The 12,227-nt window shown below is 45.6% G+C and overlaps 1 protein-coding gene across 1 annotated transcript in view; it reads right to left on the bottom strand.

Annotated features, from left to right (window-relative positions):
- The window catches only part of DRG1 (developmentally regulated GTP binding protein 1), a 28,376-nt gene extending 22,811 nt beyond the window's left edge, over positions 1-5,565 (bottom strand). Inside the window, exons 1-3 of the mRNA XM_004615575.3 lie at positions 5,404-5,565; positions 4,264-4,387; positions 1,635-1,810 (exon numbers count right to left, since the gene is read on the bottom strand). Of these exons, the coding sequence (XP_004615632.1) occupies positions 1,635-1,810; positions 4,264-4,387; positions 5,404-5,445 (342 nt within the window). The 5' untranslated portion in view covers positions 5,446-5,565. The remainder of the gene's footprint in view (positions 1-1,634; positions 1,811-4,263; positions 4,388-5,403) is intronic.
- Between the last annotated feature and the right edge of the window lie 6,662 nt (positions 5,566-12,227).

Below are 12,227 nucleotides of genomic sequence, written 5' to 3'. Positions count from 1 at the left end.
TAAAAAAAATCCTGCAAAGAGCAGAAGAGTGCCTGGGGGTTTTAGCAGCCAACAAAAATGTATTCCAGGGTGAGAGAAAGAAAGCCCAAGAGATGAGCTTAAGCTACAAATGCACAAGAATGTTCCGACATTATATGGTTTCCTGAACACGACCAGGAGCAACGTCTAAACACTGAATGGGGAGAAGCCCCAGAATATCACCCCAAAATATCAAGAAAATTGCTCAGGTATGACCCCAAAACCAAAATATGTTCCTTCATATTTTACCTATTTTCATACTCATGGAATTTCCCATTTGGGATCCTTAAATCATTATCTAAGAACTTTTCAGGACACCAAGTTCTTTAGCCCTTACAGATAAGAATTATCTTCTTAAAAAGGTATAATTGGGGCCGGAGCGATAGCGGGTAGGGCGTTTGCCTTGCACGAGGCCAACCCAGGTTCGATCCCCGGCATCCCATATGGTCCCCCAAGCACCGCCAGGAGTAATTCCTGAGTGCAAAGCCAGGAGTAACCCCTGAGCATCACTGGGTGTGACCCAAAAAGAAAAAAAAAAAAGGTATAATTAAAAAAAAGTCTAATCAAGTTATTTCTTTATTAAAAAGTTTCTGATAGGGCAGTGATAAGACAGCAGGGAGGGCATTTGCTTTGAACGCAGTCGACTGGGTTCAATTCCTGGCATCCCATATGGTCTCCTGAGCACTGCCCAGAGTGATCCCTGAGTACAGAGGCAGAAAAAAAACCCTGAGCATCACCACGTGTGGCCCAAGAACTTAAAAAAAAAAAAAAAGTTTCTGACGGTTTCTATCGTATCAAGATAAAATCCAGCTTACTTTTTTAGTGAAAATCCAACTTTCTTTTTTTTGCTTTTTTTTTGCTTTTTGGGTCACATCTGGTGATGCACAGGGGTTACTCCTGGTTCTGCAGTCAGGAATTACCCCTGGTGGTGCTCAGCGAACCATATGAGATGCTGGGAATCGAACCCGGGTCAGCCGCGTGCAAGGCAAACGCCCTACCCGCTGTGCTATTGCTCCAGCCCCCCCAACTTTCTTAACTGTACTAAAACTTGCATAATTCAAGTTCTAACCAATCTTTGCAGATTCATTTTTCCCCACTTTCTGTCCCATGCTAAGCTTGTACCACAACAGCTAGTTTACAACTGCCTGAAACTGCTCTCTATTTTTTCCAGCTGATGAACACTATCCAGTTTCACTTTTATTTAGGGGGTGAGGGAGAGTGAGGTCATACCTCCGGTGCTCAGGGCTTACTTCTGTATGCTCAGGAATCACTCCTGGTAGTACTCAGGGGACAATATGCCAAGTATCAAACTGGGACAGGCCATATACAACGTGTCTTACTATCTCTCTGAACCCCACACTACCACTTGCAACATCAAGCTCTGTCTTATCAGACTTACCTCTCCCAAACCCTGTATCTTCAAATGTACTCTTTCCTATTTTCAGACTGAATATCCACTATATTATAGATCCTTATGTACTGCTCTATCTCTCCAACTAGACAGTGAGGTACTAGTAGATAAAAGATTGACAGGCCTGGTGACAGCACTCTAAGTGCTTTTTAAATGAAAGTAAGAATGGATTTCTTCCCTTGTTTGGCCTGCAGGCCTAACTTACCTGGATCTTGGCACCTTTGTATCTGATGACACCAGGCACAGTGGTCAGAGTAGTGAACTCATAGGCTGCCACCTCAGAATACACACCTGCCAAGTTACTGAGCAGTGTGGACTTCCCGACAGATGGAAAACCCACAAACCCAATTCGAGCGTCACCCGTCTTGGCCACATCAAAACCTAAAGCATCAATAAATTTAAAAATAAGTTATCTTAGGAATGTTGAAAGTCATATATCTCCAACTTTTTACAGTTTACTTCTAAAGTAGGACCTACGCACACCCCTGTAGAATCAGGGTGCTCAAAGGGCACAAATACTGATGTGCAGGCTTTGCATGCAAAAGGTTCTGAGTTTATTCCCTGGCACAGTCGGCCTAGAACGTGACACTTCAAGGCTCTATAGTATTAAATTTATCGGGTCCCCCATCATAAGACCAAGTATCACCAGGAGCAGCCCCCCAAGAAACTATCCCTATAGTTTATATACATGATGAGCCTATACTTTGAATGTAGAAAGCTCCAGTTCAATCCCTAGCAATGCCTGGTCCCCCAAGCACCACCAGGAGCAACTCCCAAGCACAAAGCCAGGAATAGGCCAAAAATCACCAGGAATAGCAAAAAAAAATTACACATATGTATGTTTTATATGTGTGTATATTTATCTTATATATACACACACCCTAAAGCAATTCATGTTAAATGCAGTGTTTTTTAATTTTATTTTATTTTTATGAAATTGTTCACAATGATTTATTATATTTGATATTCCAACATTAATCCCCCAAGCACCTTCCCACCACTGTACACAGTAGCACTGTCATCCCGTTGTTCATCGATTTGCTCGAGCGGGCATCAGTAATGTCTCCATTGTGACTTGTTGTTACTGTTTTTGGCATATCGAATGCGCCATGGGTAGCTCGCCAGGCTCTGCCATGTGCGCGGGATACTCTCGGTAGCTTGCTGGGCTCTTTGAGAGGGACAGAGAAATCCAACCCAGGTCGCCCACGTGCAAGGCAAACACCCTACCTGCTGTGCTATTGCTCCAGTCCCTATTATTAATCCCACCATTATTATTTAAAATTTTCCCAACCACTGCCCCAATAGCAGGCCCAAAATAACTTATTTTGTATTGCCTGTTGTGAATAATTTGCTATAAATTATCAAAAAAGATTTCCTTAGAACAAAGTGTGTGAAGATTGTTGTATTTCACCCTAGAGCCATTAAGCCCTTGTATAAGAGATTACTAACATGTTGTTACAGGTTAAGCCTTGTGTGCTAATATTTTCTTAATCGAGGTTGGCTGACTTCTACTTTGTGTCCCATTCAATGTGGTGTGCTACACCTGGTACATCAGTGGCGTACAGTATGAGATGTTGCATAGTCACAAATATGGCCACATGCTCCAGAAATTCTAAAATTTTAAATAGGGCGATACTCGGGGAGTTAAATTTTTAACTGGATGGTGACTTTGGGGTCCGGAGGTATCTCTGAAGCGTGCTGATTTCTCCCAAGATGTTTTTATGAGTCTCTGGATCATGGCAGTGTTTCATTAAAATTTTATTCTTCAGGTATCATGAGATAGCTCAAAGAGCTAGGGCACATTCTCCACATATGGGAACCTTGGGTTCAATCCCCAGCCCAACACCAACGGGAATGACCCCTAAGCAATGCATCAGAAGTGGCTTTTGAAAAGAAAAAAAAAAAAGAAGTGGCCCTCGAAAAACAAACAAAAAACCAAGTTTATTCCTCAACTATTTAAATTGTTGCCTCTGTTGTAGTAACCATAGTATTACTTAAGGCTCAAACGGCATGTAAAAGTTGATCTAAAAAATAAGTTTCTTTTTTCTCTTACAAAACCCTGGGAACTGTATGGCTGACTAGATTTTGCTGTCTGTTTTCTTTGTTAAGGAGACAAATTCAAAGCCTAATTTGTTGCCCTACTATAGGGGAAAATACAGACCAGTTACATAACTTTTAGTCCTAACCTCAGCTCTCTTGGTTTTAATTTATTCTTCTGACCTTCATATCAATTTACTAATTTAAAAACACAATTTTCTTTTGGAGGGGGGCAGTTTATACTGGTTGTGCACAACATTTACACATGGCTTTGCTCAGGGGTTACTCCTGGTGGTGCTTCAGAAACCATGTAAACTGCATTCTACAAGTACCTTAACCGCTGTACTATCTCTCCAGTTCATATATTTTATCTTGATAAAGACATACTTTGCAAGCCAAAATAAACCTATTTTGAAGTGGAACATAATATAAATGAATAGAACCGTAGTCCACTTAGAACTCACTTGCCTTAAAACCAGCAGAATAAAATTAACACAATTTAAGAATGCAGACTTTGAGAATATAACTCTACTTTGATAGACTTTTAAAAATTATTTAATATACCTACATTATGTCCCCCCCACACCCTTTTTGGGTCCCACCCGGGGATGCTCAGGGATTACTCCTGGCTCTGCACTCAGGAATTACTCCCGGCAGTGCTCAGGGGACCATACGGGATGCCAGGGATCGAATCTATGTCTGCCGTGTGTGTGCAAACAAACACCTCACTCCAGCCCTACTTATATAATCTTGATAAAAAATTATATCCCCCAGATTTGAAGTAAACCATCACAAACCTTCTCCTGGTCCTCCTCCTCCACCACCTTTTGGAGTAATGAGTTCTCTGCGAAGCTTAGCCAGCCGAGCCTTCAGCAGTCCCAGATGGTGAGCTGTGGCCTTATTCTTTTGGGTACGGGCCATCTAGAAGGGAGGAATCACAGCCACAAATCAGAAGCAGCGTGGACAGAGTTAAGTACCCGGAATAAATGCTCTCTAGTCCTCAGAGAATTTCCCTTGTCCTTGCTTTCACGACTGTCAATATTCCGTTAAGTCAAGCTGGGGATGCAGTTCAGTGGTAGACATAAACGAGGGTCCCGGGTGCAATTACCACCCCCGCCCCGAAGATCTGCTCCCTCCATCATCCAGTCCCTTCGCCTCATTCCAGAACACACACACACACACACACACACACACACACACACACACACACACACACACACACACACACACACACACACACACACACACACACACACACACACACACACACGGCATGGTTTTGACAATATGTCCCATTCAATACAGGGTTCAGGACCGAAAGGGCTGAGGTTCCTGCCACAGAATCACCCAAATCCCAGGGGTACCACAGCTCTGACTGTGACTATCGGGATCGCTGGCAAAGTAGGGAGGGGGGGCGTCATTAAACAGGGGAAGGGGTGCGAGGCACAACAACGAAAGAAAGGCACTGCCGTCAAGAGCGGCTCGGGAAACGATGGGATTGAGGGGATTTGGTGTTGCTAAGAGCAAATCCCAAGACTGAGAGAGGCGACGTTACAACAGGGGCTGGTCCTGGGGTGCGGGGCGTGGGCCCTGGAGGGCGGCGGACGGGTTCCTGACGGAGCCGGAGAACGCCGGCCGGGGGTCCCCGATGGAGACGGGGGGACGCGAGCCCGGGACCGAGAGGATTCGGAGCCAGTCGGCCCGGACTGCGGGGGTTCGGGGAGTCGGAGAAAGCGGGCGCAGGGAGGGGAGGGGATTCGGGAACGAGGCCCAGGGGCCGGCGGGGCGGGCGTGAGAGACCGCGGGCCCGGGCGGAGAGGAGCCGGGGCGCGCCGGCCAGGTCCTGACGCGGCTGCAGAGACATCTGTCTGGCAGGCGCGAGCCGCCGCAGAAGAAACGCCAGCGCAGAAACGGGAAGCGCCGGCCAGGCTCATTACCTCGGCTTCGATCTCCGCGATCTTGGCTAAGGTGCTGCTCATGGTGGCGCCGATTCGGGAGGCTCACAGGCCTCCACACCGCCCGTCTTCCCGTCACAGACACGCCGACCAACCTGACATGGCCCTCGGGCGCTCCTGCAGCGCGCAGGCGCGAGACCGCCTAGCTCTCGCGAGGGTTCTGAACGAGACTTAGAAGGAGACGTACAGCGTGGAGCCGTCTCCTCCTCCTTAGTCGGCCCCGCCCGGTCCCGCGAGCCTGCGCGGTGTCATAGAGCCCGCGGGAGCAGGGGCCAGAGAGGCCGCCCCAGTGCGTACCTCCCCGTGCGCGCCGAGGGTCGCGCGCAGCTCGGCCCCGCTCCGCCTCGGCCGACCTGCGCCTGGCGTCCGCCTCTGCGTCCCGCGCCTGGAGTGCACTGCAGTGCAGCCTCTGGCCTGCAGCTCTGAAACCCTAGGCTTGGGCTAAAAGCGCGCTCATCCCCCACCCCCCATCCCCCCCATTCCTTTTCCTTCCCAGATTCTACGGGTCCTGCTTGGGGAGGGCTCTCACAACTGCTTAGAAAACCCTGACGGCCTCCTAGATCGAGATGGAGACTCCTCTTGAGCCTAGTTCGCCCCTCCGAAAAAAAGAAAATGCCCCTTTCCATCCCGCCGTTGAAACTGTTTCTTAGACGTGTTTTGTTTAAGGGGCGCTCGGTGTTGAGTGAGTGCAGTGCAGGTGGTAATTATAATAAAGACATGTTTGAGTGGATTATTCCCAGAAAACAGGCATGTGTCACAGCAAATGATACGGAAGCCTTGAAATGTGCTCATGCCCATCCGTAGGGAGAGGAATCTGTGCGGGGACGTACTGTTATCGACATCAAAACGTGGGTCTGGATGATCTTAGTGGAAGGATACCCAGGACAGACTATTACAAATGTTTTTGTTTTTCCCCGAAGCAAAACTGCAGCTTGAGAGCTGATAGATGTTATTTTTAGATCGACGTCCGTATGGGTGTGCGTGTATAAAAAAGTACGTTGTTTAAAGTTCCGAATAAAGGGGATTGGTTGAAAGGAAGGGGGGAAGCCTTTCACTTGTTAGTCCACATATTTTATCGTCCACTTTTTAACAAGATGAATGTATCCAGGGATTATCTGTGTAGTAATAAAATTGAAAATGTCAAAAGAATGGTCTTCCCCAAGTGTCTTGTGAAGGAGGAAGCCAGAACGTCTGAGTGCTGCTTGTAAAAGCTGCTTCCAGCGGGATCAATGAATTCTTGTTGACTGATTGATCCCTGGGGAATAGGCAGGCCTGACTTAACCTACATGACTGGCTTCCACTCAAACCTGGGAGAGAAGTTTATTTAAATGCGTAAGCAAGAACAATGCCAATTTGCCAGAGCCAGAAAAGGTTTGATCAAACATAATGGAGGAAAGGAAAGGTTTTACAGAATGTCCCCAAAGAGCCCAGGAGTTGCTTTCTTCTTGTCTTTAACCTCAGCCTTTTCCATAAATAAATCAAGGGGCAATGAGGTAATTAGATCCCACCCCATCAGTAATGTGAGGGAAGAAGAGGAGAGGAAGTCCAGCTGGACTGGGATATGATCAAAGATCAGTCTGAAAAGGCAGATAAAATCAAATCAGCAGGTCTTTCCAAGGCAGAATACTTAAGGAATTAATTGACTGTATCAAGGGCATCGCTATTCTGCAAGTAGGTTCTCCTTAACAAATCTGTCACTGGCATGCTGTTGTTAACCACTTCATTGCTCAGACACACCGTAGGGTGCTCCATGGGGTACCTTAATATCCATAGTGTGCCAAAGGATGCCATTCATCTTTCACAGGGTCCTGCTTGACCATCTTATTCATCCCCTAAATATTACTGAGCTGTGACTGTTGCCTGGCTCTGTACCAGAGCAGAGAGTGATTCAGACACTGCACCTGTGCTTAGGAAATATCTAATTTGGGGGGACTGGAGAGATTGTACAGCAGACAGGGTGTTTGCCTTGCATGTGACCTACCCAGTTCCATCCCCAGCATTCTTTATGGTCCTCCAAGAGCCATCAGGATTACTCCTGAGCAAGGAGCCAGTAGTAAACCCCAAGCACAGCTGAGTGTAGCCCCAAAACAGAAACAAACAAACAAAAAAAGCATTTGTGTTGGGCAGCAGAGACAGTATAGGAGTGGAGGTTTTTGCCGTCTATACAGCCAATCCTGTTCTATCTTCCATCTCCAGCACCACATGTGGTCCCCCAAGTATCTCCAGGAGTGATCCCTGAGCACAGAGCCAGGAGTAAACTGAGTGCGACCAAAACAAACAAACAAAAAGAAACATCTAAGTAGAAGGGCTGCCGTTCCTAAGTTCAGCTCCTAAGAGCTGTAGTCAGTACAGTTCAGTTTTTTTTTTTTTTTTTTTTTTTGCTTTTTGGGTCACACCCAGTGATGCTCAGGGGTTACTCCTGGCTTTGCACTCAGGAATTGCTCCTGGCAGTACTTGGGGGACCATATGGGATGCCGGGGATCGAACCCGGGTCGGCCGCGTGCAAGGCAAACGCCCTACCCGCTGTGCTATCGCTCCGGCCCCTACAGTTCAGTTTTATACTAACAGAAGACAACTGGTTTGGTTTGGTTTGGTTTGGTTTGGGGGATAAACCTGGCAATGCACAGAGATTACTCCTGGCTCTGCACTCAGGAAATCCTCCTGGCTATGCTCAAGGGACTATATGGGATGCCAGAGATCAAACCCTGGGTAGCATGTGAGCAAGGCAAGCATTCTGCTAGGCCCCTCTTCGTTAATTTTTTTTTTTTTTTTTGCTTTTTGGGTCACACTCGGCGATGCACAGGGGTTACTCCTGGCTTTGCACTCAGGAATCACTCCTGACAGTGCTCAGGAGACCATATGGGATGCTGGGAATCAAACCTGGGTCAGCCGCGTGCAAGGGAAAATGCCCTACCCGCTGTGCTATGGCTCCAGCCCCTTCATTATTTTTTTTTAATAAAACAGGAAAATCAGAAAAGAGGGTTTGGGACAAGGGGGTGAGGAAAAGTGGGTTTTGTCTTTTTTTTTTCATAGGAGTGCAAGGAATTTGAGGCCTTCTTCATTTTGCCACTGAGTCATGTTCATCACCCCAAAGTTTTGTCTTCTCTCCAGCTGTTCTGGAATAACCTCACTTTTTCAATGACTAGCAAACTCTGGCACTTGTTTTTTTTCTGCCCAGCATGGGATTTTTCTATCACTCCTTCCACCACGAACCTCTGGTTCACTCTTCCTCATTTGCAAATCTGACAAGCTTTCCTTGATACTCAAAGCTACATAGGGGTCCTGCCCTGCTGCCCCCAATCAGTAATGGGAGGGAAGTATAGTAAGATTTGAATAATGCCAACGAGTGGCACCATATATGGTCTCTTGAGCCCAGCAAGGAGTGATCCCTGAACTTAAAGGAAGTAATAAGCCCTGAGAAAAGCCAACTGTGCTCCCAAAATCTAAATAAAATAATAATAATAATAATAATAATAATAATGGGCCAGAGAGATAGTAGAGCAGGTAAGGTACTTCCCTTGCACATGGTCGATTGACTCAAATCCCCAGCACCCCTGAGCACCATCAAACTCATCTCTGAGCACAGAGCCAAGAGTAGGCCCTAAGCACTGTAAGGGGGGTGTGACTCAGCCACTCCCTTTCCCCAAAATAAAATTAAAATAAACCGGGGAAGTTGCTGAGGGTTTGATCACTGGTTATGCATAATCAACAGATACTTCCAGGTGTGGCACCTCCAAAAAATTAATTATAAAAAAATTAAAACAATAAGATGGAATACAATTGCTATAAGGTAATTTTTGTTTTTCTTTTGTTTGGCTTTGGGGCCATACCTGGCTGTATTCAGGGTTACTCCTGACTCTGAGTTCAGGGATCACTCCTGGCTGACTCAAGGGATCCACTCTATTATCACTCTCACCCCATAACTGTGGTTAGATGTTTTAAATGTTTTTTATGTTGTTATTTTTCTAACTAAGCATTTTTATCTTTTTACAGAGTGCCAATTGAGAGCTGAGCACCTGATGTAAAGAGACTATGATCCATGAAAACACACACACACACACACACACACACACACACACACACATACACACACATTTTAAGACATGATTTCTAGACAGATCTAAATTTCCAGGTATTGGTAGCAGCTGGGAGTGGGAAGCCCTGGATGAAGGGTAGTTATTCATTTCATTAGCAAGTGATCTGTGTCTTGGTTTTAGAAGGGGGTATAAAATGTGCATGTGTCATGAAAAAATGCTCTACATCGCTAATCATCAGGGAGATGCAAATCAAAACAACAATGAGATATCATCTCATACCACAGAGACCGGCACACATCAAAAAGAACAAGAGCAACCAACGCTGATGTGAATGTGGGGGGAAAGGCACTTATTTCTTTGTTGGTAGGAATGCTGATTGGTCCAACCTTTTTGAAAAACAATATAGGTATTCAAAAACCTAAAACTTGAGCTTCTCTATAGCCCAGCAATACCACTTCTGGGAATATACCCCGGGAGCCCAAAAACACACAGCAGATATGCTATATGCTCTCCTATGTTCACTGTAACACTGTTCACAATAGACAGTGCCCCAGAGCAGATGACTGATTAAAGAAACTATGGTATATCTACACAACGGAATACTAAGCAGCTGTTAGGAAAAATGGAGTTACAAAAATTGTTTATAAGTAGATGGACATGGAGAACATCATGGTGAGTGAAATGAGTCAGAAGAAGAAAGATAGGCATAGAATGATTGGACTCATTTGTGGGATTAGAAAATAATAATAAGAGACCAATACCCAAGGACAGTAGAAACAAGGGCCAGGAGGATTGGCCCACAGTTGGAAGCCTACCTCAAATGCTCGGCGAAAAGGCAGTTGGGATAGAAAAAGGATCAATATGACAAAGATAGTTAGAAATTAACATTCTGGATAAGAACTGTGTGCTGAAAGGAGTAAAGGAACAAAGATGATAACCTCTCAGGACCTGTACTGCAAACCATAATGCCCCAAAGAAGAGAGAGAGTCAGAGACAGAGAAGGAGACCGAGAGAAAGAAAGTGTCTGGCATAGAGACAGGCTGTGGGGGGTGGGGGGGGCAGAGCAACAGGGAAACGGGATACTGGTGGCAGAAAATGTACACTTGTGGAGAGATGGGTGTTGGGCACTGTATGACTGAAACCCAACCATGATCAGCTTTGTAACTTTATATAGCACAGTGACTCAAAAACTAAAAATTTAAAAATTAAAATAAATAAATCACTGCCACTGTTACTGTCATCTCATTGCTCATCGATTTGCTCAAATGGGTACCAGTCACCCCATTGCTCATCGATTTGCTCGAGTGGTCACCAGTAACATCTCCATTGTGAGACTTGTTGCTACTGTTTTTGCCATATCGAATACACCACGGGTTAGCTTGCCAGGCTCAGCCAAGCAGGTGGGATACTCTTGGTAGCTTGCCAGGCTCTCCAAGAGGGACGGAGAAATTGAACCTGGGTTGGCCACGTGCAAGGCAAACACCTTACGCACTGTGCTATCGCTCCAGCCCAAAATAAATAAATAAATAAAAATAAATTGTGCATGTGAGCCCTAATGAATACAATTCCTCTCTACAAACACTTTGTCTCTAAGATACAAAAACAAAAAAGGGTATGTTTGTGGGTGGGTGGGAGAAATAAAAGCCTTCACTGAACTTCACTAAATCAAAATCAGCTTCTTTTGCCATTCCAGTGAGTGATTTGTTGACCTATTTAGTACATTCTAGTCATTTAAGTTCAGTGTGTACTTAAATTTAGGTGCCAGGAATGTTCTAGGACAGGAATGTCCTCTGTACCTAGGAGATACAAAGATAAAATACCGTCTCTCCTAAGTCCCCCATGAAGAGAAGGGTGTGGGTATGAAAATACCCAAATCTCGACATAAGGGTCAATAGTAAAGTATCAGATGAGAAAAAACAAGGCAGCCTATAACATTTAAAGGAAGAAGCAGTAACATAGAGTTGGGGTTAGAAAATGCCTTGGGGGCTGGAGATTAGGGAGAAACAGCCATCTTCGACACTCTAGGCTGGAGCAATAGCACAGCAGTAGGGCATTTGCTTATGGTTGACCCAGGTTTGATTCTCTGCTACCCCATCTGGCCCCCAAACTCTGTCAGGAGTGATCCCTAAGCACAGGAGTACCACTGAGTTTGGCCCAAGAGAAATATAATAAAATAACAATAATAAAATCCCCAATACCTGGTTTGATCCCCAGAAACCCATATGGTCTCCTAAGCCCCTCGAGGAGTGATTCATGAGTGCAGAGCCAGGAGTAACTGCTGAGACCCCGAACTCATGTGTGGTATCCAAACACACACTTACACACACACACACACACACACACACACACACACACACACATACAAGATAATAAAATATGCCAGAAAACAGGGCTGGAAAGTTAGTACTGGGGGTAAGTTTCTTGCCTTGTATGTGGCCAACCTTGGTTTGATCCTTGGTACCACATGCAGTTCCCAAGCACTGCCAGGAGTGATCTCTGAGCACAGAGTCAGGAAGCCAGGAATAAGCGTTAAGCACAGCCAGATGTGACCCAAAACAATCTACCCAGCAGGTGCAGTTATGGGAAAAAGTGAGGAAGAAAAAATGCTGTCCTCTGAGAAGATTCCAGTAGCTAATCTGACCCCTCTCCCCTGTTTATCTATTGCCCATAAGTTTTCAATCAGCTTAGCCCTGCAACTAACCCTATATAAACCATGACCACTAAAGGTCAGAGAGCACTAGCCTTGTACATGGCCAGAATGGTATATGG

This window comes from Sorex araneus, chromosome 9 (assembly GCF_027595985.1).
Source record: "Sorex araneus isolate mSorAra2 chromosome 9, mSorAra2.pri, whole genome shotgun sequence".
NCBI classification, from domain to species: domain Eukaryota; kingdom Metazoa; phylum Chordata; class Mammalia; order Eulipotyphla; family Soricidae; genus Sorex; species Sorex araneus.
The sequence above is the reverse complement of the archived record's forward strand: the minus strand, read 5'-3'. Positions and strand labels throughout refer to the sequence as shown.